The 27,192-nt window shown below is 40.1% G+C and overlaps 4 protein-coding genes across 4 annotated transcripts; 1 reads left to right on the top strand and 3 right to left on the bottom strand.

The window, feature by feature from the left end:
- Nucleotides 1-25: 25 nt before the first annotated feature.
- Nucleotides 26-13,437, bottom strand: LOC124406745. The gene is made up of 4 exons (XM_046882318.1): nt 11,947-13,437; nt 10,522-10,779; nt 1,213-1,471; nt 26-358 (listed from the first exon to the last, which is right to left on the bottom strand). The coding sequence occupies exons 1-4, from the start codon at nt 13,085-13,087 to the stop codon at nt 130-132; spliced, it is 1,887 nt and encodes a 628-aa protein (XP_046738274.1). The 5' UTR covers nt 13,088-13,437; the 3' UTR covers nt 26-129.
- Nucleotides 13,438-16,442: 3,005 nt separating this feature from the next.
- Nucleotides 16,443-18,181, bottom strand: LOC124406751 (trafficking protein particle complex subunit 4). The gene is made up of 2 exons (XM_046882327.1): nt 17,909-18,181; nt 16,443-17,232 (listed from the first exon to the last, which is right to left on the bottom strand). The coding sequence occupies exons 1-2, from the start codon at nt 18,081-18,083 to the stop codon at nt 16,754-16,756; spliced, it is 654 nt and encodes a 217-aa protein (XP_046738283.1). The 5' UTR covers nt 18,084-18,181; the 3' UTR covers nt 16,443-16,753.
- Nucleotides 18,182-18,415: 234 nt separating this feature from the next.
- Nucleotides 18,416-21,342, top strand: LOC124406748 (etoposide-induced protein 2.4 homolog). Its single transcript, XM_046882322.1, has 6 exons — nt 18,416-18,559; nt 19,410-19,591; nt 19,767-20,022; nt 20,225-20,568; nt 20,701-20,775; nt 20,999-21,342. Exons 1-6 carry the CDS (start codon nt 18,545-18,547, stop codon nt 21,084-21,086), a joined length of 960 nt encoding a protein of 319 aa, XP_046738278.1. The 5' UTR covers nt 18,416-18,544; the 3' UTR covers nt 21,087-21,342.
- A 1,313-nt stretch (nt 21,343-22,655) lies between these two features.
- On the bottom strand, nt 22,656-25,799 carry LOC124406747 (transforming growth factor beta regulator 1). Its single transcript, XM_046882321.1, has 5 exons — nt 25,474-25,799; nt 25,040-25,265; nt 24,683-24,959; nt 24,321-24,540; nt 22,656-24,175 (listed from the first exon to the last, which is right to left on the bottom strand). Exons 1-5 carry the CDS (start codon nt 25,591-25,593, stop codon nt 24,002-24,004), a joined length of 1,017 nt encoding a protein of 338 aa, XP_046738277.1. The 5' UTR covers nt 25,594-25,799; the 3' UTR covers nt 22,656-24,001.
- Between the last annotated feature and the right edge of the window lie 1,393 nt (nt 25,800-27,192).

Raw genomic sequence — 27,192 nt, 5'->3', positions numbered from 1 at the left:
ATTTATCTACACAGAATGTTTTTTCATGGTAATTTTCAAGTATTTCCCGTAGGTCCTTGCGTGATTAAGGAATCCAAGGAACTGCATCGGGGTCCTGAGTCATTGAAAGTTAGGGGTTTTTGGTTGACGTTAAATCGTCGGACTGTAGCGCGCGTTATAGGGCCAACAATAGTGTGGCGGCGGCGGGGGCGGTGGTGGTGGAGGTGGTGGGCCCGATGGGTAAATATGATGGGGATGCGGCTGGTCCACCGTTACACCTGCTTGGGCCTGACATGCCGCCATTAGCCCGTGGTAGTCAAATTTATAGGCGTATCTTTTCCCGTGGACTTTCGTCATTATGTTTTTGTCGTAGTAATACCTGGACAGAAAATGTAGAACTCCGTTATACAACATTTGAAATATACAATGTTTATGGATGCGTTTCTTATAACAACTTGTCTCACTTTTATAATCCTCATGTAATTCAGTTAAGAATCTAAAATTAAATTATTTCTTGACAGTGTATAGTATTATGGCAAAAGTCTTTTACGAATTTTATACGCGAATTCTTCTAATTCGAATTATTTCGAATATTCAATTCTGTTGCAAGCGTGAATATAAAATGATTGCTTCGAAACCAGTATAATATAAGGCCTTCATATAAGGTAACGATTAAAAACGACTGTAGGAGACACGGATGAACACCTATGAGGCAGATTCGTGAGAGGTGTTTAGTACAGTACAAAAGGCCCCTTTACCTCAAAATAAAACGAAGATTTCGAATCATTAGCATTGATTTCGAATGAATTCTAAACGGTCTATCTGCAATGGCAGCTGTCAGTGATTTTCGGATTAGATATATAGAATTTCAGAATATCACTAGGGATCATTGAAAACACTGCAAATCACAATCATCAACCAAAGCACACGATAAAACAGATATCGATGGAACGTTAACGGATTGAATCCATTTGTGCGTTTATCGCAAGACTTACAATGACCGTTACCATGATTTCGAATGATACTTGCAGCGCGATTTCTCCAGTGATATCGCGTCATTCGAAGTGTTTCGCTTCGGTTTCCACGTTTCCAATGACTTCAGTGATTACCTTGCGATTGTTCCTCGTTATTTCAAAGAAGATTTCCGTCGTTAAAGTTCCTTTGATTTAAAATCCGATGCAGAGTACTTCTAGAGTAAATCGATACCAACATTACGCAGCTGCAGGTACGTACCTGAGGGCTCTCGAAAGTTTGTCGTAGTTCATGTTGGGTTTGCTCTTGCGTTCGCCCCATCTCCTCGCCACCTCGTCCGGGTCGGTGAGCTTGAACTCTCCGTTTGAGCCCTCCCACGCAATGCAGGAGGCGTTCGACGAATCGGAGAGTAGCTCTAGGAGGAACTGCCACAGCTGGACCTGACCTCCCCCGACCGACCCCGGGCCTCCGCTTCCTGAGCCAATCAGCGAACAAGTCCTCTGCAGGAGGCTGATCCGTTCTGAAAATGTGGAGAGAGAGGAAATTTATGCCGAGAGTCACTCGAGGGGCGGCTATATCTGTGTTCTGCGTTATACGTCGAAGCCTACGGATATATTATAGCTCACCTCGGCACCTGCGCCTGGCGCCACAAGCTTCGTCGCTATGCGGACAATGAGCAAAGGAAAATATGTGTAAAGGAGTGGAATAATGCAAAATTATTAGCGGTGATTTTTTCTTATATTTTTGGAAACAAAACAGAGGCAATAAGAGAGAGAGAGCTAATTATGCGGGTATTTCAGTCCATAGATAAAGAATCGAGGACTGTTGGATTATCTGTTATTATATAGAGAGTTATTATATATAATCTTATGAATATCGACGTGTATAAATGAAGATATTGGGAGCACAGTGCCATGTGAAAAAAGAGGGTGTCGAATAGGCATAAAATGTAATATCTATTAGATTTGAGATAACTAAATTACACAATATTGATCAATTGATTTTTCCAAACAGTAATCTTGAAATCTGACACACTTTATACACATGATCTATCATACTTTATTCTGGTGCTTCGATTAATGGAAAAACGTTTCAAAATCCTTCCAAACTGCCGAAGACGCCGCAGTTACGAAAGAAGCGAAAGGATAGTTCGAAAATGATAAATTTCCGTTTGCAAAATTTCGTGACAAAATTGTTGACAATATTGAAAATTATACAAAAACTCAGACCGAAGACAAAGGTTTTGTCTGCGAAATAGAACGACTGTTGCATGCGAAATTCCAAGTTCATCGTTATCTGTTAATTATCATAATCCCTAAGTGGTTTAAAAGCATATCTATGTTCACCAAAATGGCGGCAGAGGCGTAACACGGCGTAGGCGTGATGCGGCTGTATGGTTGTGTCAAAGAGCCAAACAGATGTATGAAAATGACGGTAAACAACAAGGAGGCGGGAAAAGCGGGACCGAAGAGAACTTAGAAAGCTGCAGCTGGTACGGTGGGAGAGAAACCAGATACTCATACATACAGATGTAAAGAAGGTTGAACAAAAAAAAAAATAGTTATTGGGAATGAAATAACAGGATGTGTCGGCCTCGATAGGTTTTACACTATTATAGGTATACAAGCGAGCCGGCGATACTAAGAACTGGCAATTAAGTCCGTGGTTTGCTTTTCTAAGAGATGCTTTATACCTGGGTGGGAGTCTTGTATTCTCCCAAATCGGGACGACCGCCCTGCACTACAACCGCGAATGGCTGCGATCAAGCCGCCTACTTAATATCCGATTAGTAATAGGACTTTGGAAAACCTTGCCGATTGCGGTCACCGCTTCAGTTATCATCAAATTACGCTCATCCAAGTTGTTGTTATGATAGCGTAATTCGTAAATCGGCAAATTTCATTGCGGTATTTCTATACACGTCCTGAAATTTGTCAGGATCGTATATTTCAAAATCGAAAATTGCACAGCAGTATTTCGACAAGTAGACGTTCTAGATAATTGCACGTATTCCACGTAAGAGAAAATCTAGCGATTGTTTTACAAGAGATGCAGTTTTGGATCTGGGCCGGAGTTGTAATAAAAAATATTAAATTTTTCAAACTTTTAACTCAAGATTTCAACGTGCACATTTACTGATTTCGAAGCTCTATTGATAGAAAAGGAGTCCTTAACTTACAAGCTCAAACTACAATTTTGAATTATATTACAGGTTATCATCGAATTATTTCATCGACAAATTCAGTCTGAATAATGAAAAATATCTACTTCGCAACCTTTTCTAGGTATATAATATTAAGTATACATAGACGATTAAATTTAAAACAGAGCTATTAGCTCGAATCTAAGTGCTCGTCGTAATAAGCGTGGGCGTGTAGGTATTATTAGATCAGTGATTTGTCGCTTTAACTAAGCACCCATGTACTTAATTACGAGTTGAGCCTCTGACGGGATATTCGGGGTATATCCTCGCGATTTATAAGCCTGTCATTACCGTGGCGAAGGGTGAGATCAGCTACCCGCCAAGACATTGGTCCATGCATGGATGTTCGGTAACATTATAAATTTGTAACAAACAACGAGGGTACAAGAAACTAAGTAATAATTATTTCTGAACACTATACGATCCGTGAGTCTAAATGATCGCTGCAATTGATATTATCGGCAACGTTATACCATAAATACTATTTGAAAATGATGACTTCATGGGAAACAAAGACCTGAAACCGATGAATGAAACAAAGAACTAAATCCAATCACAAGTTTGGCGCTGAATCATGCGAGAAAATAGGATGTAGATGCTAGTGTTCATGCGGTTATAATTAGCTATTACCAGTGATTGACTGAACTGCAGACGTGCTGACAATAATATTCTCAGCCAATATTCTGTTACAAAGACTGGCTAGAATTTTCGAAAGACAAATAATAACCTCATCTTTTTTTCACTTGACTTACAGAATGGCTTTCTGTATACATAAATACATTATCATGCAAAGTACCATTGTAGAAAATGGCAGCTGTAGACGGATGGAGTCTGGAGTCTTGCTGAATGTGCAGCGGGTGCGTTTGTAACCTCCACATTACTCCGGTTCAACAGAGGCATGGGGTACATCGGTTTCGAACTCCGGAACCACGCACTGTTTCACTAATTATTTTGTAACATAGTACCATCGTCAGTTTCAGCATTATCTTCGATTTATTTCACATTTTACCTCGCATTTTCTTCCTCAGCACTAATTCTCGCACAATTTGAATAAAAGCTATCGTACATCGCGTATATATTTTCATTAGCAAAAATCTAATCCAGTCGTCATTTCACATTTGTAGCTTATAAATAAGCTCTGTATCGATGGGGCTTAGAAAAAATTCTATAATCTTTCTTCTCGATTTTCATCAGATAGAGTATCAAAGCTGCGTTCAATCGTGATTTTAATCAGGAAAATAACATTTCTACATATTTCAAGTTACTTTTTTATTGGTTGACACCGATGTTGAAGCTTGCGGAAAAGTTGTTAGGTATTACTTCGAATATCCGTTTAAGAGCTTGGTCATAAAGAAAGTGACTAAGTAGTGACCAATAAGTGTAAGAATTATTTGTTTGTGAGAGACGCTGATCAGACAGGCGGCAAATATTTTTCATTCTACCACATATCGCGCTACGCACAAAGAGGCTAATAATCCTACATCCCTGGAATGATTGACCTTTGAGTACCACTTAAAGTTGGGTTGACGGTGACCCAGCTTGAGAATACCAGATTGCAAAGAACCGCAGACACATAAATCTTCGATTATTTGCCTGAGAAAAACGAATACGAATTAACGTAACCAAGCAAAAAGGATGTTAATTGGTACCGATTCAGCGTGACCTCGACGTTACTTTAGCTAAATACGCCATATTGTGACAATATCGGAGTCCACGTGTCAAAATCAGTAATAAAAACTCGCAGAATAGTGTGGACGTGGAATTTTATTTATATTTTATATTGATTATTTACTCCAGGCTGGTTTTAAAAAAACACTTTAACGTAAGCGAACGTACAACGAGCTTTGAAAAACTTAATTGGCTTGTGAATGAACGGTTAGTAGCTTCAATCTTCACACTTCACCATAAGATCATATTCATCCATTTTCTTTTCCTCATCGTTTCGAAATATTGTTTATCAGTTCGTTCAGCAATAACCACGCATCGCCGTAGACGAAGCTGCAACTTCACACCGAGATAAAGACGAGGCAATTGATGGTAAATAAAATAAAGTTCACCAGCTGGTGGACAACGAGAAACTGAGCAACCTTTGCCCTCTCTGGTTTCAACCCCTGACGCCCCCGCCTCGCCATCCGAGTTGGCGACGAAGCGCGATGGGGTGCTTTGCACCCCCTACGTGGAGGACAGATCCGGATGTCGGAAATCCAACACGGAAAGAAGGATGCTGCTGATTGTGAGATGCAGAAATTATTCCATATTTTACCGTAACCTGAGGGGCTGCCTAAAATGCATGCCTTACTTTTCAAGAAAAATCAAAGTACCAATAAATATTTCGCAGTTTCGGTAAAAATTGTCGGGACAGTAGATCGTTAATTTGTAACTAAATTCATGACTGTTACACTGCAAGATTATTGATCGTAAAACAGCAAAAAATTTTGTGGAAAAAGAGAAATTTATGTCTGAAGTGCAAATCACGTCCTACAAAAAGCAATATATTACGTGCACAATTAGAAGAGCCAAATTTTGGGATTTTCTGATATCGTTTGTGTTTAGTAGAGCCGGATGTATGATGAAATTTTCTTCTTACATGTAACCACTTCCAGCGAGGATGCGAATCCTCTTCGTCTAATCCCCCGCTCATATAACCACCGCACCGTCATCTTGTAAAGCAAACATCGCGAGGTACCAAAGTGTTAATACCCACCAACGATAAACGGTGGACACTTAAACGAGTAGTGACACAAATTTTCACGTGCACGAATGAAACGAGTTGAATAATAGATTTTGAATCGGTGTCATCGGTTTGGTTTTTCGATTGCTTTTTATTCAGATTAAGACACAAATAAAACTACCCAGTCCCGACGTTTCGAAAGAATTTCAAGTAATTTATCCTACGGTGTATGGTAAAATCTTGCGGGTAGGCAAACGTACCCATACAGATATGGCTTACAGGTATGTTTAATACAATACAGAACAATCGAATGGGCGCAAACTGCACGGAGCATCTATATCTTCTATGATCCAAGGGGGATGTTTCAAGCTCATCAAGAAAACAATATAGCAGCACCCCGTGGCGAGCTTACCTCCACCCTGGAGCCGCCCGGTCGTCCTCCCGCCAAAACCCACCACCTATCAACCCGCGAAGCCTCCTCCGGCGGTGTTTCGCCCCCCGCAACCCCGCCCGGCGTCCCCTTCTCTAAACACTCTTGATGGTTTATTCATGAGGAGACTCTTACCGCGATAACACTGATTCATTTAATAAACGGCAAAGGGCGCCACCGAGTACAACATTATTTAAACGTCTATATATCTCGGGAGGGCTTACGGTGTCAAGAGCCGCTATACTGCAGTACCGGGGCGGTCCTTTAGCAGAGAGCTAAGGTCGAAACTTTGAACTTTCGTGCTTCGATACATTATGCCCAGTGTCAATTAATGGAAGTTCTATAGACCAGGTATTCGAGAATCGGTAATTTTTCTAATGGTCTAATGGAAATATTGGTGGAATTATAAGGAAATATGTTGCACAGGTAGATATTTTGTAGTGTTATTAATAAATTATCTCTTTACTGTAACATTGAATCTATTTGTTTAATTCGCCATATTATTCCAGCTGAACAAAGCCTTAACATCAATTTATTATTGTATCGACATCACATTATTGCAATAGTTGCAGGGAAATATATTAGTAGTCATTACATGAATGAAGAAACAAAAAAATGTATCAAAACAACAAACAAGTTTTCTTGCTAAAGCAACTAAACTCATTTTCCCTCTAGAACTATATTTTTCGACGAAGATGAAAAAAAATTACAATAGTTGAGAGGATGAGAAGTATATAACAGTAGTAATCAAATAATATGATTCCTTCTATCGCGTTATTGAACAACGTCAATACCTTTTGCACAATAAAAACCTGATTGTGCGATTGCTCTCGATTGCATCAACGTAAGATAAACAAAACGTGGATTCAGCTAGATACACTATTTAATTTAAATGAAAAAAATCAATTAATCAACACGACGATCTCACCGCTTTCACTAGCACTGCAGGCTAATCCGGAAGTATTCAATGGTCGATTATCCGATCTCAATACTGCAATAGAACGTTTAATGCCGGTAAATTAATTAATTTGAAATTACACGAAGGGGGAATCCCTTCAGCTTGCTCAGGGTTGGCCGCCTCATGCCAAACGAAATAGCCACTGCCATCTAAAAGTATAATGTAGAGGGTGTTATATCGTCGGGCGAAGGGGTGGCGAATGTTCTCGAATACCTACTCAGTTCACGTACAGGGACGTGTGTATCCGCCACGTCTGGAGACACCTACGCGTGCCTCGGGGGCGGGGGTGGATTTAAGAAAACCGAGGAAAGCTTCGCTTCTTGGATTTATACAAAGCATTCCATGTGACCTCAACCCTCTTTCACTCTTAAAAATTTACCATTTTTTTCAGTCACTTGTGACGTTTTTAACCAGCTGCGTTGCGAAGGAAAGAACCCGAGATGTACTTCGCTGATTTACCTCATTTTATGATACGTTGCGGTACATCTAAAACACTGGACACGTATTTTTTGTACTTGGTAATTCGATAGTTTAAGAGGTAAGAATCACCCCTAAAGCTTACTTGCAAAAATAGTTTTTTTTGATCTCTTGATACTGACGATATCTTTTTTGATAGTCAGAAACGAAAACTATTCGTTATTAACGAACGATAATATACGCTGGTGTTTGCCATCGCAAATTGCATCGGTTATTTTTTCGGGGTCAATTCTGAGGTTTTTTCCTATCCTTTCAATGGCCGAATTAGGACGTAAGAAATATGTGTTGAATGGTTTATGATATATTAAAACACAAGTATAGGTATCATAGAATTAGGAAAATCGGTGATGAATATCTCGAGTGCTTATCCATTTGATTTTCGTTGACGGAGATGCCAAATTGCCTTTTTCAGCTACACAGTTACATCGTAAAAATTAATTTTGAGATGGATGTCACAATGTCGTCATATTTTCTAATCATTTCCGCGCCAAGTGTGACGATGTGAATTTCGGATGTTTCAATCTTTTTTTGAAAAGTCGACAAAAATGTCAAAAATTCATATCTTTGGTCAAGACGTTCGAAAAATGCATGAGATCTTAAAAGTTTTGAATCTAAGTTGGCTTATTTTGACCCTGCTATACGCTATAAGAAAATTTTAAGCGAATCGAAAATGATGATTATCCATCGATGATCAACGTGTGGTTGTGCTTACGTGAAATCCCGGATATAGCACGCCTCCAGCTGTAACTACTGGGCGTTGAGTTGCGGATTACTTGTTCATCGGGGGTGCGGAGGGGGCTTGGCGCCCTTTCCTCCCGAGGAGGTTGCGCCTCGCCGGGAACGTGAACGTGACCGGGCGGAGTTTGCGACACTTGATCCTCTAATCCCGGGGATTCGAGCCATGCGCCACGACGCCAGAGCTGAAATCCTCGAGTCGACCTATCGCCCACAAAACACTTCCCTCGCCTTCAGCAGGCTTACGCGAGTCCGACCTACGGCTGTCCTTCGTTCACACTTATTCGTCCTTCGCGGTTGCCGCAAGGACTCCTGTGACGCGGATGACTGCACCCGGCAAAACGCCTTCCTCAAGGACTTGACTTTTTTTATACCACGGTTCCTTTCTATTTCGCCAAGGAGAGTCTGTAATGACTAATTGAAGGGGTGAGCAATATGGGAGAATTCGATTTCCGGTGTCGGTACGTTTTTTGCACAGTTTACTATCGCGGCATTCTACGCGATTTTTATGTTCATGGTATCCTTGAATAATTAAACAAATAAATGTCCAGCTTGAATCATCGCTTATAAAAGAGTATATAGATTTTAAATACTTTTAAAGCACTTTGCAACGTTCGTCCGGTTTAACTTAAAACCATTATTTTCGACTGATCCCAGCAGATTTTTACATGGAGGTAAATCAGTTAGGAGAGATTTCTGCAAAACGTTCATTCATGCAGAGATGATGAAGAGGAGAAGAACAAACACTGATCGAAATTGTGAACTTAAAACCACTGATATTTGGAGATACCTAAACATTCAAAGTGTGACTGCAGTCCCACCCTTAACGATCGAAGCTGTCTAAAATGTAAGAAACAGCAATTACATAAAAAAGTAGTAATGAGAATCGAAAAATCTATCCTTCTGACAATCAGTAAACTGTAAGCTCTCGTTTCGTTCCGAGGCAATAATCGCCGATCGAGAATCAATTTACCCGCAATCCTCTGGAAGCCCAGCTTGATAAGTTTCAGTGGTATAAACGCCAGAGGGGATGGTTGCACTGACCGGTAACTGAAGAAGGCTATTATCAGCCCGATATTTACTTTTCGGACTGGCCTTATCGCTGATAGATCGCTCCCTCGTTAGAGATAAGACCAAAGGTCCCTCCACCCTTGGGAGCGGTTAGTCGTTTCCGGTCATTCCAGATTGGGAGAAACGGGAGACCCGTATTAACCCCTGTGATGCCCGGGCAGTTCAGACTCGATCAGATTTATGGCGCGAATTGATCGATAAGGATAAATTACGCCCTTGCTTATTCAATCGTGAGATTTTCTTTTTCCAGATTTTCAAGGAAGTTTTAATATGAGTACTGTGCTTTGAATATAGTGCTTTCGAAAAATTTTCAAACATCTCTTCCAGGCTACATGAATAATTCTCTAATAAAATTGTGAAACGTCGCGTAACTGGGATTTCGTTCCACGTACGGTTGATGCTTTTTATGGGAAAGAGTTACGAGTGTGAAAAGACCCGCCCATTTGGACCTGAGATCTAGAATTCGCGATTTATAGGCTCTGTTTCAACTGAATTCCTACCTACGAGCCAGCCAACCACCCCTTTCAAAAGGAATCTGTGTTCCGTTGAAGTGGCTATTAATTCATTGCTCTTTCAATGAGAGGGTCGTGATTAAATATCGCTTTGATTCTAGCTCATCTGACTGCGCTATAACACGTTTAACATTCAATACTGCGGGAAAAAAAATAAGATAATTTTATTTCGAAAAGTTTTTTAGTTTCGTCGAGATGCAAGCACTGTTTTTACCCGAAGTGGAACCCGGATTAACCGATAGACGCGAGTACTCGCTTTCTATCGCATTTACTGACGTGTACTTCGGAGAATATGTTCCGTAGCTATATAAGACATGAACTTGCACAACACCCGTTGGCGGAGAGAGTTGCAAATACATACATCATGACCAAATGGAAGGCTGCATGCATACAAGTGATGCAACCGTATTCTTTTTTTGTGAATCATACGTCCGTGAAGCGTTGGCATACGTTCAAGCCACAGAGAACATTAAAAAAGCACCGTAATTTTTTCACTCAATTTGAATATCTCACCCATTTCGTTGCAAGGAAGCTTGTTCATTTCCTGGAGAATTGGGCTAGAGACTCCTGTCGCTTGGAAACGACGGTGTGCCAGGTGGACTGCCAGAATATGTCCTCCAGGTAGGCTTTTCCAGCGCTCCGCTGTCAGGTCCAACAGCTCCTTTCCTGTTGGTGGCAAATCCGTTGTAGAGGGTGCTGATTTCATAGAGAATGTCCGCGTACACCAGGCCACCCATGAAGCGACGTGGCTTTCGTTCCATTCCGAAGGGTCTGCAGTCAGCAATTAAAACAATAATGTATGAGCGTTGATTGTTTCATGATAACCACCGAGAGAGATAAGAATAAGAATTATCTCTCAGTTTTTAAATCATAGGTTTCTTTATAATATTTAAGATTGGATACGTATGTCAATTGGATGTCATCGTTGTGTTGCATTACGTAATTTCATCGTTTGGACTAATTGTAACCGCCCGATTTTTAAAATTATTTGAAATACGATCCAGTGGAATTTAATGATCACGATCAATTTACTGTGTTCAGAGAAGCCGGGCGATTAATAAATACCGTTTAAAGTAGATAGCGCCTTGAAAAACGGAAAAATAATCGTGGGTGTTAGGAGCCCCCAGTTCCCAGTACGATCCGATCAAACAGGACCCGAAAAAAACAAAGTCAAACGATCAGTCGGCTGCATTAAATTATCGGCTGAAGGTACAGAATGAACTTCACAAGAATTCACGTGTTCCTCAATTCTTGGTAAGCCCTCCCCACTTGATCTGTTTCAATTGGTCAATATGCATGGTATGTGTCACAGGACCATCAATTTTTGGGACAGATTCACGGAACAATTAACCGCTATTCCCTAGTACTCAGTTTCACTCTGCCAAGTCATCTCCAAAACATGTTTGCACTTAGGATTGAATTTTTTTTATTCATGCGCGTAACGTCTCACCGAATAACGACGTGTGTATTATGATTCAGATTTAATCAGTCACCGTTGCCGTAAATTCCATAAAAATGAACACTGGTAAGCCACGGTGATGCTTCGGTTACGTAATTAAACTTTAGTACCGCAAAGTCCTTAGTATTTTTATCCTGTACTCCATCAGCAGTTACGTTTTACGTCGTAACTCATCGCACGGCGTACAACACAAACGACATTTGTAGTTGCCAATAGCACAATCGATGCACGTCCGTCGGACGACGCTGATCCGCGAAAATAAGTAATGCGTAGAACATTTCCCAGAAACAATCTACGACTGGAACTGAATTGCATACGCAAACATCGAGACACGTTATAATAATTCCACTCCCATCAACTTGACCTTCGTTGTTTATACCGATGTTATGGTCGTCGGTTCGTTTCGAAGAACATCCAAATTTGCAACTCAAAGAACACGGCAGATCAAGTAAACAAACAAGCAAACAAACGTTACTCACCGAACGGCACCAGGACCAGTTCATCGGTCTGTTCAGCGTCCGGGGGCTTCTTCGGTTTTTCCGGTTTCACCTTACATCCGCCTCCGTTTCTAACAACACTTCGATCTTCCACGTGCTGCATATCTCTGCAGAAGCCTTCGCGCAGCTCCGACGTTTGCAAAGATCCCGACAGAAGGCCTTTCGATAGACGCGAAGAGTCCTCGAGTGGATCTTCATTGTCAGCCGTTCTACGTTCTCCGGATTGCGGCAGCTGGGTAGCCCCTGCAGGGAAAGGATCTCGGGGTCCGTATCTGATCTCCGGAGTCGCGGATCTTCCAGGTCGCACGCAGGACTCGCCTGCCACACGTATCGACGCACTGACACTAGATCCGCACTCGGCGTCGCGACACTCCTTGGTCGGGAAAACGACGGCAGGTTCAATAGTCCTGGGGTTGTTCCTGAAGAAGGTTTGTTCCCCGGCGTGGAATGGACTTTCTTCAATTCCGGTGATCCTCGCAGGAGATGAAGACTCTCGAGGCTTTTCGTGGCCGATGGAAACCCAGGATTTCTCGACGCTTTCCCTTGATCCCGTGTCGAGGAGCTCCAACTCCCGGCGGAGCTCCAAGTCTGCCTCGCACATCTCTCCATGCCTGCAAACTTGCCCGCAGTTCCTGGTCCCAACTAGAGCGCGTACGTTTTTATTCGCTTCCTGACTCACCGAGGACCGCGATTCTCGGGTACCACCAATCTCCGATCTTCCCTCTGAATCACCAACTTCCTCACCGGAAGCATCCGTCAACCATTTCTCTCCAAAAACCCGCGTCGACGACGACTCATCGTGCTCCGTGTATTCGACGTAAGACAATAGCTTGGCCCTGGCCGATCTGCGGGGATTTCGCCGTGGATTGTTTGTCCTCCCCTGATCGAAGGACTCTTCCCTCGAACCGCGTAAGACCGATGGTCCGCTTTTCCCCGCGAAGTGTTCCTCGGTGTCGTCGAGGGACCAGGACACCCGACTCGGACTTGTCCACACCTCTGCAACGAGTTCATCTTCACCTGTCGACGACTCGGGACTGTCTTGAGGCCCGCAGAGTGGCTCGGTAAGCTGGCGGGCGCCGCGATGCAGCTCGTCTGGGTGACTGCGTTGCTGATTCATGGACATCGATGACTCCTCAAAGGCCGCATCCGGTTGCGCGAGTCAATAGCAGCCAGGGCTTCTCGGTAATCGGAATCATCCACCTTCTGGGATTCACATGAGTTTTGATTATTCAGAGCGCGTGAGTGAGCGGACTTTTCGACGCGTCTGGACCCGCTTGCGCCGCCGTCGGCAATCGACAGACTAAGTCTCTCGTTACTTTTGGCAGTTACGACAACGGTGTCGGTACCACACCGCACGATTAATCAAATTCCCCGGGAGAGATCGAGGGGTATCGATCCCTCGTGTTACGGACAAGAGGGCCGTTTCTATCTCGGATTTTTTGGAACAATTCGAAAGCTCAACGTTTATCCGTCGTTTACCTCGTCTTTTCGCCGCGGAATATCGAGGTGCTCCATCGGGCGGCCCGCAGGTGAAACGGGTCCTATTCAAGAATTGTCAAAATATTGCGTACATTGCGGGACTTGGGATGCGATATATCGTCGAGTTACGAACCGTGTCCTTGACGGTGCAGCAGTCTGTAATTCGTCAGCGGTGCTCGGAATTGCGTTTTCCGTATTACCGAATGTTTCCTCCTAAAGCCTAGATATTCGCGCCGCGATCCAGAGGCTGCATAAAGCGACTATTCGTTCTAAGAATTCCTCTGCAGTTTGCTCCGCAGCAGCAGCAGCAGCAGCAGCAGCACCATTATGCCACCACTTGGCCCGACGTATTTCCCAGGTCTGACGTCACGCGGTTCCGTGGCATGGTTCTCAGGCGTGAATGGACCGAAATCTCGGCGTCTTATTGGCGGAGGCGAATCGCCCGCGGATTCTGGGAACCAGAGAAGCTGCGCCCGGAGGGGCGAGCGCGGCGAGGTTCGTCGCTGAATCACGTCGACCGAAGAGAAAAAACCTGCGCGCGGTGCCGACCGCCTGCACTCCTCCGCATAATGCGAGGCATAATGTACACGCCGAAAATTTCTCTCGTCTAATCACTGGCTCCTGCAATGTTACGAAAATAAACATCCACCTTCCGGTCCATTGATTTCAATATATGTATATACATATGGCGGGGGCGGATGTGGTTTTACGTTATACCGTTTCGACGTAGTTTTTGGTTGCCGCTGACGTCCCGCCGCAACGACAGAGGGACGATTTCGCTCGATACTCGTGTACGCAACGAGCAGTTATCCGAAAACCATCTTGAATGCAAACCTCGGATAGTGTCTGCGACGGTCGTATTCGTGGGAGAGTTAGTCATCTTACAATTAATAAAATATGGGCGACAGGCGTCGCGACGCGGCCTTCGTGACGTCGAGACTGCCCCACGTCGCCTCTCGGCGACGATGAATTTTGAACCACGATCCCTGCTCATGAGTCGAGTTACAGGAAATTTTTATGACGCGGCAAAGAGATCAGCCTAGCGTTTGTCAATTGAATGGATCGTCCAACTCGAATCTTAAAAACTGTGCCAACGAGTGATCGGGCTTCCTGGAAAACAGGAAGGACGCCCGCGCCAAATCGTAAAAACGTTACATTACAGCTGGTCGTGTTTTCGGTTGAATGGAGTAGTCGTACCCAAAAACGGCGCGTTTTTATTTTTTTTCTTCGAAATAACTCTCGTTGAACAACAAGTATCGTCACGTAAGTTTCAATTTGATATCGGCGTAAGGTTGTGGTGTCGATAAAATTAGAATTGTTTTTACTGATCCGGTTCGCTGAAAAATATATATAATTTTCGTATTTCTAGTTGTTATTACGTCACATTAGTTGAGGACTTACAAGAATAGCGTGTTGTGAGGAATGTGGATTTTTGTGTCGCGTGATCGTCGTTAAGGGAATGATTTATGAAACAAATTTGACGCCGAAAGGAGCGGCGGAGGGGGAGGGGGCGGCGCAGCAAACCGCGGATAAATGTGTCGCGACGCCTGCGGTCAGGCAACCGAGGTGGCACATTAACTATCCGTTACAGCGTGAGAATCGTCTTTTAGGCGCCGAGTGACTCACCGCACGATCGTCGTCCTTACAATGTCTTACGCTGTTCTAACGATAATTATCAATCGATGAGTCAACCCGCGCAACGATGATATTAGTAATTATTCGACGGAAAAACGTCATGCGGAAATACATCCTATGTCCTCGCAAATACAATCGTCCCGAGCTCTATACATATGCACTATATATACACCTATATCCGCATGCATGCGTAATTTATTCCTGTTACTATAGTCGGGCGAAATTTTGTACGAATTTAACCTTGAGGCCTATAAACCGCAAAGGAATTTTTCCTCCGCTAGGCCATTACGAGCAGTTAACTTGGACCTCCATCGTGCAATTCACATTCCTCTTAACACGTCGATGTTTCTTAAAAGTTTCGTCTTTTTTCGCACATTTAGACGACCCGTTTGATTAAGCCATCTCCTGATGAAGACTGTATTCCCCTAAGCCCGGCCAGTTTTTTGAAAAGACACGAATCTCATGGCCTGATAAAAGCGAATACCACGGTGTACGGACCAAATAAATAGCTGAACAGATTCCTCGGAATCTGCTGAATAAAACGGCGCGCCTGCTCAGTGACGTCACGTACCTGCTCGCATCCCGGCTATGAAATAAAAGGTGAAAAGGTGGTGGGTAGGTATATAGGAAGCTAACGCAGGCTCTGATGTATAATGCGTCTCACATACCTGCTGCACCGTTTATTATACCTGCAGCGTTTTCGTCACGGTTCATATCTTATGTTTCGTAATCTGTTTACAGCCCTGCGAATCTAGGACCTTTTTTATATTGTTACGCATCAACGATCACGAATCTACGATTACTCTATGACGGGGCTAAGTACTTCGGGAATCGAAAATTGCAAAACTCCTCTGAAATTCATTCTTTGATTGATGCTTTTCACATTCTTAATCAAATAGCGGTACACCTCGTTTCAAGGATATATGGGCTTCGGAATGCGGGGAGTATCGGGTGGATTTCGATCGCCCCGAATATTTTGGAATTTCGGGTCAATGACTCCAAAATTAGACCTGGTTGTCTGTGCGGTACATGCATGGTCTCAATGGCGTCGCATTTCTCCCTTCACCTGCATAGCTGCCGCATACCTTGCCCATGAGTGGGCGCCGGTAACCGGCAATATTCATTGGCCACTGAACCGATCTTCATTCTCTCTCAAGCTTATAAATTCCCGAGGATCGCACTCTGGCAAATCGTTTCGATGTCGTTTAACGGCTCGTACACGTGCCGAGGAACACTCACCTTCTAACGAACCGTTACAGTTTGGTTGCAGCGGTTTTTACATCGAGATAATTTTACTTATGTTGAATGGAACAAACTTAAATTCTATAGAATTTTGATTAAATCCGAGAGATGGAAAATCTCGATAAGTTATCATATTAATGTACGTCAATTTATTACAAGTAAGGGTTTATTCCATTTGTACATTATGGTATATCTTATTTATACATATAGTTTATTATAAATATTTTTTACTGTACAATAACGTCGGATGAATAGCAAACGTTTGTTATATTCAATTCTTGACTTCCAAGGCAGATCTTGGCTCATTTGTTTTGGTGTATTTTATATACCAAATTAACCTGAAGTTTCGTGAATACTATAGCTCAACAAATCATGTTTACTGCACCTGATTTCCAAATCGAAAAGTCTTGAAGGAATTTTTCGAATAATGATTTTACACGTTGCTTATGCCCGACTTTTCTACCGTCTCTAACAGAGTTTGAAGATGTGTTTCAAAGAGTTCGCATCTTATCGGCATTTCTAAAGAATAGAAAGGATTCTTTAGTGCATAATCGGCATAAAGTTCGTAGACTCGTTTCAGCAAAATGTCCATTCCAGCCTGGGTGGGTTCAGCTACCACCATGAATTTCACTCCAGTTAACGTTTGGTAACAGTATAAACGGAAGGTGTCAGCTTCCAGGACTTCTATTCCAGAACACTTTGGTTCCGGACTGAGCTGACTTGCGATGGCAAACAGAGGGTAGAACATGGAGGCCAGGAAGATTTTCTCATTTGTCGTCATTTTTGATCTACTAAATTTTAGCAGTATAGGAAAATTCTCGGCATTGGATAACATGTCCAAAACATCTCTTCCATCTTCCAGCTCCCGGCCATTCACTGGATTTTTATTCACCGAAGTCAAAACGTGACCCACTGCAATTTTAAGAGACAAAACTCACTTTCTAATGAAAAATAGTCAGATGAAATAAGACAGCTGGATAATGCGGATCAATGTTCAGTGAACATTATTTAAGTTAATATCAGCTCATTTAATTATTGCCATAAATCGATACATTAAGCGCTGATTTTATTTTCACCTTTTGATAGTGATACGTAAAATCAAACAGACAAACTAGCCGGATCAATGAATTATTGACAGGGGAAAATTTCTGTGATTGTTTCGTATAATTTACAACGTTATTAGTAACTCAATAAGAGCCTATACTCCTTCCTAACCTACTGAGGTTACCCTTATACCACGCTTCATACAGACAGCTGGAAAATTGACTTTGCTTTCTGCACTGCGTTCGTAATAAATAGTAAAATAATAGAACCCAAAAATGTTCGATAAAATCAAGAACATAATTCATTTGATTCTATAAATCCTGCGTGAACACTGTAAAATATATGTACAACGAAAGAATACAACTTTGCCTTAAACGGGTGCATTGTGATAAAAACTCGTACTTTGGTAAACATTACAGGAATTTAGAATATGTCCAACAGCATGAACTTAGAGTAAAGAATTATTAGCGATAAAGTTCAGAATAGTTCGAAAATCAAAGCAGCAACACGAGGACTTCAGAGATGATAAATATTAGACTCTCACCTTTTATACCATCTTTTTGACCGAAGGCAACAACAATCTTTTTGTTTTCATAATTTAACTGAATATCCAACGGATATGTAAACGTCCTTTCAGTTTCTACTTTGGGAACGTTGTGGTCATGGTTGAATATCAATCCCCCGGATTTGGAAACAATATACACACCGTATATCACCATGATAAACGTGAAAGATTATCTCAACTCGATTCGAATAGGTTATGTTGCCTGTTTCACCTGTCAAACACAGCTGACCGGGAATCTCGTCATCGTCGATATTCGATGTCCGTATCGACTCCTTGAAATGTCGTCAGCTCGCACGCGTCATAAGGTTAAAAGGAAACGAAATATTCGAATATGTTTTTTTTCTAAATTATCTGTTTAGTACCACCATTAAAAGCATCGATCAATTTTCGAAACATTTTTTTGCAACGTTAAATTTCAGGAAGAAACGAAAGATAAAAAAAGTAAAAACTAACCAATTCAAGTCAAGTTTCAAATGAAATAATCGTTCCATTGTACTTTGAACTATCGATCTCCCCACAGAGATGTCGTATCGAAAATGTATACTGGCTAGATGTGAAGAAAAATATTAGCATTATTTATTATTTTATCAAAGGTGCACAACAGTGTGATGAGACATGGACAACATGACGGTAATTGCACATAATCGTTATGCGTTTATTCATATATTTTTCAATGGCAAACGGGGCTTCGTTCATACGTAATTAGACATTTACCGCTACACTAACCTAATATCGTTTTCTATTAATACCTAGCTTTCTAACAATTACCTCATTGCAAGAATATTTTACGCATATGCTTTATGTAATTTCCCTTCCACGTATTAACGGGAAAATAACGAAAATTCTTTACAAACTTCTATTCCCTGCCTGTACCTTTACGCATTCTTCGCACATTTAGTTCAAGAATTCAGCCCATTGCTTTGTTGTCAAACATTTTTATACCTTCTATTTCCTTACTTTGAGTAATCATTTATTTGACACTCTTGGCCCAGCTTAAATTTCTGCTAAATACAGCTGAGGCATTCACTATTCATTACACTGCATGTATGTTTCAAAATTGAGTCTCAAGTTTTCGTCGCATTATCTTAAAAAGGACACAAATTTGTTTTATTTCACTTCTTCATAGTTGCAGGATATTGCGAAAAATAGAAATATCCATGAAATTTGCAAAATATTTACCTGCTACACACTGGCGCCAAGTCTTATTCATGTTAGGGTTCACAGTTAACGTTTTGCTAAACTGGTGAAGCGGAATTCAAGATATTATCTACCCATCACCCAAAATAGAGGGTTTTATTTTGAATTTGATTTTTGAAAGTCGACTGTAAATAACAATAATAATTTTGAATTTATGCAGCTTCCTCTGTTAGTTGCAACTGGACCTGTGATGGAAAGTAGTTTGGTCACTACTTTACAAATAAAATTCATCGTCATAACTTGTATTTTTATCGTCATTGATTATTATTTTTTTTTCTCTTAGGGTATAGTACGAGCGATGTGCCGAGGCTTTATGGACAGTTTGAAAGGTGCCCTGGTTCTTTTTTACATGGACAAACAGATCAATGAGAGAGCACTGAAAAATCCTCCATTAAGGAGAGATTCTGGACTCCAAAAAAGAGAATCGAGCACCACTAGCCCGAGCAAGCAGCCAAAACACCCACAGTACGTTGGTCAATGAATTAAAATCACATTGTTTGAACCTTGAATTCAATTTATCAGCCAAAGTTCCTTGTAAATTCTGTAACGCACATTAATAACGCAGTAAATATCACAAATAATATGTTTCGAGATAACACAATTATTGGTTTTACTTTAATTCGTAAGATCATTGTTTCAGGGAATCAAAGGTTCTCAAAAGGACAATACAATGTTGCGCACTTAATGGAGGAGTCTTTTGGGCCAGTATTTTCATTTTTGAGTGTGGAGTGCTACCGTCCCTCAAATATCTACTAACTATTGTGTTCGGTGATTCCTCTGGAATGGGCGTCATGATTTGGTCTTGGATGAAGCCTTTTCTATCCTTAACATTTGGCACTATATGGGTGCTACCACTTTTTTTGCTTAGTAGGATAGTAAATAGCTTATGGTTTCAGGTATGTGCGACTTATTTTGTTATTGCTGTTATTAAACTATATCATTCTCAGTCACCCGTTGTGAAAAAGTTAAATTGAAGCTGGAATTTAAGTCATAAGTCGAATCTTGGTCCAGAAAGTTCATTTTCAAAACAAGTCGACGCAATAAATCAATTTTTGAAATGTACTGACGAATGAGTGACAGATTGTATTTTTATTTCAGGATATAGCTGACAGCGCGTACAGATACAGGCAGGGCAGGCCCCACTTGTTATCAAGCGTAAGTAAGCTTGTGGCGGACATGCTCTTCAGCGTTTTGGTTCAAGCGCTTTTCCTGGGGCAAGGAATGCTGGTATCGCGAGTGCCTCTTCCGCCTGTAGGCGACCTTCTAGCTCTTGTGCATATGTGCCTCCTCTACGCCTTGTATGCCTTTGAGTACAAGTGGTTTAACATGGGCTGGGAACTGCACAGGCGACTGACCTTCATTGAAGGAAATTGGCCTTATTTTATTGGATTTGGACTTCCACTAGCCGTTTTGACACAGCTTCCAAACTCATATGTTATAAGGTAGGATTGACAATCCATAAAGCATCGTTCAAGGCTTTTTGTTTTTCTCACATTAATAGGATTTGTCTTGAACCTAATCTATTCTCGTTCCAAATTTCATCATTTAAATGAATTTTATGTGATTGTTTCTAGTGGGTGCGTTTTCTCCATTTTATTTCCACTGTTCATAATCAGTGGAAATGAAGCAGATCCAGTGACTGGAGTCTGGTAAATATAATATTTATGTTACCGCTCGATTGACGTTTGTCTTTCTTGGATTGATAGTATTTTTTCAAGCTTGGATAAAAGACATTATAGTAAACTAGTCTAGATTGTGTTTCTGAAGTTATGTTTGTTTTGTGATCCCATTTTAAAAAATTTAGGAACATAAGACGAAGTTTATATGTTTTGCTAACTTACTTAGTAATATTTTTTTTTTTTATTGTTGCAGTGATTATCCGCTAAAGCTCTTTTCTCCAGTCATTGCCATTGCGAATACTCTATTTAATAAAACCATCCGGCCTGCCACCAGACGGTGACAATCGCGCAATGCTCCAGATGCTGTCATATCAAGTGTGCACAAGTGAAATATGGAAGCAACAACATCATAATAAGCTTATTGCTATTTACTGTACTGTCACATTGAACAAAAGCTGTCTATTAGATGAGCACTAATTATCGCTGTACGAGATCAACCAGCAATTATGAATGTTAAATCTCAATTTTAATCGGGTTTTAGAATAATTCGGCTTCAGTTTAACGTCTACATTTATAAGAAGTTCAAATTGGATCAATAGGATCAGAATTTTATTTCACATTATTTTATGACCCACTAACAACGAAGAAAATTTAAATACCCATGACTTCTCTTTAATTGGGTAATCCAGTTGAAAATTTTATTATCTACCGATTCTGTCACTAATTATATTTTATTTTCCATGGCATGATAAGCTTTTACGTCATTCATGATTCATTTTGATGAATATTGAAAACTAAATTTGAAACATGATAACTAAGTGAGTTTGAACAGAAAATCGATAGGATGTAAGAAAATTTGTTCATGGTATACAGTTTGTGAGTATGGATGGTAAAAAGTTACCATACTGAATGACTATGACACTAAAAGTCACGTACGTGAAAGCATTGATAATTAGTGTTCATTCCGCGGTGTCTAAATAACTAACTGTGTGTATAGACGCTAAGATTGATTCTGACTCCTTCAATATCCCTGGTAATTTTGCAACTCACGGTTCCGATGAGCGTCGTTGGCACTGCCGGCTACTTTATAAGTATAGCCTCAGGCCGAGCAGCGAGCGGGAAAAAGCCTAAGGTGAGCAGTAGGTAGTACCAATGGTGCTCATCGAAAACCGTGTGTTGTAAAATTATTAGGAATGTTGAAGGATCTGAATCAATCTAAGCGTCTCACACACATACAACGAATACCTATCATAACTGTATTAATAACACTGAATATATACATACATGTATGACTAAGTGTAAGTGCACGTAGTACCTATTCACTAGTGATCGGTGTACCTAATCAAATGGGAGGGAACGAAAATTGTAATTTACTTACTAAATATCACCTAACTAGTTGTATTTTTTGAGAATATTTAAAGGAAAACGACATAGTAATTAGGTAATGTATGTATTTACACATGTGGACATTAATTCAGAGACAGCTAGTTTATCAGCCAAATCAAATGGTTGGGCAACGTAGATTCAGCCTGTAGCGGCTGGCCGACAATGTCACTGCTGCCTAAATCCGCGTTACCAACGTAATCGACTCGGCCGAAAAACTAGCCCCTGAATTAATGTTCACAAGTGTACGTGTATGCAAATAAGATTTTTATAAGAATTTTTACGTATCAAAACGCGAAGCACATGTTTCCTAGAACAGAACTGAGTGCTATATTATATTATTTTGTATGCCTGATACATTCAGTGTATGTGTGTGTGTATATGTGTGCGGAAAAAAAAATTCTCAAAAACCACTCGGTAATCAGATAATGCATTATAGTTTAAGGGAAGGCATAATTATCATGTAATATACCAAGATTTCGGTTTTATGCTACTTAAAGTATATCCTAAGCTTAATTTTTCATCAGATTTTACATGATAATATCTGATACTGAAAAATGGCTTAATGCAAATGATGCTATGCGAGTCAGGTAATCAATACCGGACAAGAAATCAGCACTTACGCCGCAGAAATTCAGTAAAGAACTTTTGCACGAATACATATTCCGCAAAATAGCATAATACGTATGTACATTTGAGAATGTAATTTTTTACTGTGTTGTTCTTCCAATCGCATGCTGATACGTTAGTGAACGCTAAGAATAGGAACACAACTAGGCAACTCCACAGATTTAATTAGTCAATTTGAGATCTCTTGTTCCGTGATACAAAATTATCAGATCTCGCTCCTGATTCGACTGATAAATAATTGTTGGACATGGAGACGTTTTAAACCATATTGTAGACTATAACATATTTGGCAGCTGTGTTCTTGTTATTGGCTTTAATAGGTTCTGTTGGCATATACCTAAATAATAGTATCGCCGTCTAAGACAGAATTCTATATATAGTATGGAAATTATGAAATGAATTTTGATCTTACAAGAATTAATCTACTTTATATTCATACAAAAGCAGTCAAGTGACAATCTGTTAAACACAGATTCAACAGATCAACCTACATAACGTGCACGTGATTTTTAAAAATTATTATCTGTATTGAATACGAAAATTTAATTTGCTTACTTCACTTAATATAAATATGGTTATAAATAGGTGACTACTATAAATATAAATGCTTCAACCTTTGTCAAACTATCTGACGAAACAATTCAGCGTAAGTGGCTGTAGATTGATTTCTACCTCAAATCTAAATGTGCCCAATGGTTATTTATATCATGCACGAAGAATAAATTTTTTCTGGCAGGTATAGTGAAGTACGTTTTAATATTAATTTCATAAAATCCAGGGATTTCATTCTGTAACTGAATAACGAAAATTAAACTATTATTATCGTTTTGGTTATCAATTTGTGATAAATACCTTTTTATGTTATCTTTATCAATGTGAGACAGGGCCAATCGTACGTGTTATGAACCTAATGTAAAATAAATTGTTTTGTATACAACGTTAGAAACAGTTTTTTTTTACACCTACACGCATGACAATGTATTACAAATTTTTGTGACACATATTTTCGTCGCATTTAATTACTACGAAGCTTCTAATATGCCTAGCAGGCTCTTCTCATTGCCGTTTATCACTTTTTACAATTAATTGAATCTCAATTTAGTTGAAAAATTATTCGAATACACGGTTTCAACAAGTAACACTAGCATTTGTAGATTTGTTCAATTTGATTAAATCAAGTAACTAGAATTAACACGGAATACACTATTAGTCTCGCATACACTGTTAATACTGAACGTAAAAATCACATAAGGAAATCTTGGAACGTAAGTAAGTTAGTATCTGGTGGTTCCTCTTTAATTCTGTAACCATTGGGAATTGCAAAAGTCCTGTGCAGGGCAGAAAACCCAAGACCAGGGTCTGTCTCTTCTTCTGCAATAGGACTCGATGCTCGATCGGCATTCTGATTCTTGTAAACCTGTATAATTAAAACTCTCGTTTTAGTTCGTTACGGAATAGAAGAAATAAGCCTTTTTATTGAGCTTTCAGTACATGAAACGAAGATTCATAATTATTTAAAAGACGAATACATAAAGTAAATTACGTGCTCTATTAATACATACCTCAAATCGTATTGATTTGTAGTTTGCAAGTTTTCGTGTCCCAGGTGAACTCTGTATTAAATTCTGAATGGTTGGATGAGAAATACCGAAGAAATCTGCTCCTCTTGGAGGGATGGAACAAAGCGTAGGAGAAATCGCAGCCAAGAGTCTGGAATGGCATTCGTCAGGTGACAGGCCAACTAAAGGTTGATCAGGATCGCTGTCCGAAACTATTTCAAACCTGTTCATTGGAAAGAAATGGTTGAAAACATAGCTGAGCCTATTCTGCAAGTAATAAAAGTCGCCTGATAACATGTACAGAAAAACTCAGAAGCCTTTTGTTTTTGGAAATAAATCTTAAGAACAAAGCAGTATTATTTTACCTCGGATTTGAACCACCGTCTAAAATCTTGCAAGTGTACAAACTCTTGGTATGAGCATCTCTTAAGCTTGCAAACATCCTCGTGCTACAATAACCAACAGGATAGATAAGATCTTCTGTATGGTATGCGATGCGATCTGAAACGACTTCGCCAAGCGAATAGACAGTCAGATCGCCTAACGAAATTGGAAAAACAGGGCGACCGTGAATGTCTAGCGGTATGAGCTGCACCACCCTTCGCATTGCCTTGCAGTATCTCTTTGGTTTGCTTTTAGTTTCTGAAAAGTAAGATTCGTAAAATGTGAAAAATTGGGGTCTGTTAAAATGACAAAATATAAGTCTGATCATCGCTATTTACCCAGTGCTTCGGTAGAGTTTCTCTTTTTTACACTTTTCTTCGGGGCCACTCCTTCGTGGTTTGGAGACGGTGATCCAAAACTATTCGTCTGCGATTTTGTCAGTATTGTAGGATCAACTTCACCCTGTTGTTGGTAAAGTTTGCGCAGCAAAAAATGTCTCTCTTCCTTCACAACCAAAAGATTCTCCTGCATTTGTGCAACTTGATCACAAAGCGCAGCATTTTCCTTAAAACGAAAAAGATACATCTGTAGATATTAACACGAACATAAATCTATTCCCAGATCCGATTTCCAATGTTTTCCATTATTATAGGAATTGACTGCTAGCCTAACACTAACTACTTGAATTTTATCCAGAGACAAGACCGACAGTTGCCCACAATGTTTGGAGTGTATCAAAGCGATGTTGAGGTAAAATGTGACGGGTACTTACAAAAACTGTGTCTTTGACGATTCTTTTCAGTTTTCTATACTTTTTCTTATATTTTATATTCTGTTGTAGTTCCAAGTTTTGATGATATTCATTGTAGTAAGGGTTATAAGACTGAGCCATGACTGTTGCCTGAGATTTCACAAATCGCTGCTAACCGCTGACTCGATGACAAAACATGTAAATTTATGTCACAGAAATTTGCTTGAATCATTTATCCATTGTAGAAAAGCTTTAATTATGTGTATTCACAATCAGAATAAAATCGCGCCCTCGTAAATCATAACCTCGAAAAACAAACGGTCAACAACTGCATCGATAATGCAGATTCTACCTAGCGTTGCTGTGGACAACTGACCCAACTGAGCTGCAGAGTTTGTACGAAACCAAGAGACGAAACTTCTTTGTCTATCTTCTTTTCGTCTATCTGTTGGTGTCGTCCGCTACTGCGCAACTTTGAGAACTTCCGGTCACGAAACATCACAAAACGTGTAAACGGAATAAATGACTGAATTTTTTTAAGGTACATCAATCAGTACAGTAATGTTCATTAATAGGTTCCCTGTGGCAGACAATTTTTTTCTTGAATCAAAACTGAAACGAGTTTCTTTTAATTTGGTACATGTTTCCGGTTCGTTCGGTTCACCCATTGGTGGGAGCAGCAGTAGATGTAGATAATGTGATTCCCAGTACTGCCTCTTCGCCGATGTGAGAAACAAGTGGGGTCCCCCCACTTCTGCCCATGTTATTGTTTTGCGCACTTCTCAAGTCATATAAAGCAGCTGCCGGTCCTGGAGAAGGCAAAAACTTCTGTCTAAGGTCACAGTGAGTTGCTCGACGAAATCTCTGCAGTTTTCTACAGTTTTCATCAGAAATAATTCCAGGTACGTTTTACTTTCATCTTGTTTGAAACTCAACACTTTTGTCGTGCTTCGATCGTTTAACCAAGTGCTCAACGTGTTCAAATAATTTTTACATGAATTCCTGCTTAATCGAATTTAGAACGTGTTCATTCAAATATTCTGCAACCGTTGCCTTTCATGCGATGTTTTTAAGACTACTTTTGTGAATTTGTAGTCTTTCACTGGCTACACCGGGTGCGGAAATTCAAGGGGAAAATAAGTTGTTGAATTGACGTGTCAATTACTCGTGAATTAATTTTAATCCATGAATTATTGGAAATTAACTGAGAAATAATGAAAATAATGAGAATTTAGTGGGAAAACGCTGAATAATGTGAGGAGTTGGATTAAAAAAAAATAATTCAATTAGATGGATTAATTTTAAATAACAGAAAATTTGGAGATTGAAATAAAATAATCGAGAATCAACTTTAATTTGAACAAATTACTGTGAAAGGTAATTTTAATTGTATGAATTAAAAAAATGATCTTGGATTGCATCTTGCATCAATTCAAATTAATTGAACACAATAAATTATTCTGTCACTTAAAGTATGAAATTAAAATGAATTAGGTAACTTCTGTCAATTTCAATTTACTTCAATTTTTCAATTTCTTTTTATTCAGCACTTTTTCATTGGTAGTTTTGGTAATTAAATGCTTGAAACGTTTTCGAATCATGTACGAATGCTTGATACATTCAAAAATCAACTGAGAAATTTGAAGCGAGTGAATTTGATGTGCGCACCCGGAATATTCATTGCATCTCTCAGTCTGTCACAGGAAAAAACCTAGAAGTTAATTGCTGATTAAATTTTAT

The sequence above is a fragment of the Diprion similis genome, chromosome 6 (assembly GCF_021155765.1).
Source record: "Diprion similis isolate iyDipSimi1 chromosome 6, iyDipSimi1.1, whole genome shotgun sequence".
Lineage (NCBI taxonomy): Eukaryota > Metazoa > Arthropoda > Insecta > Hymenoptera > Diprionidae > Diprion > Diprion similis.
The sequence above is the reverse complement of the archived record's forward strand: the minus strand, read 5'-3'. Positions and strand labels throughout refer to the sequence as shown.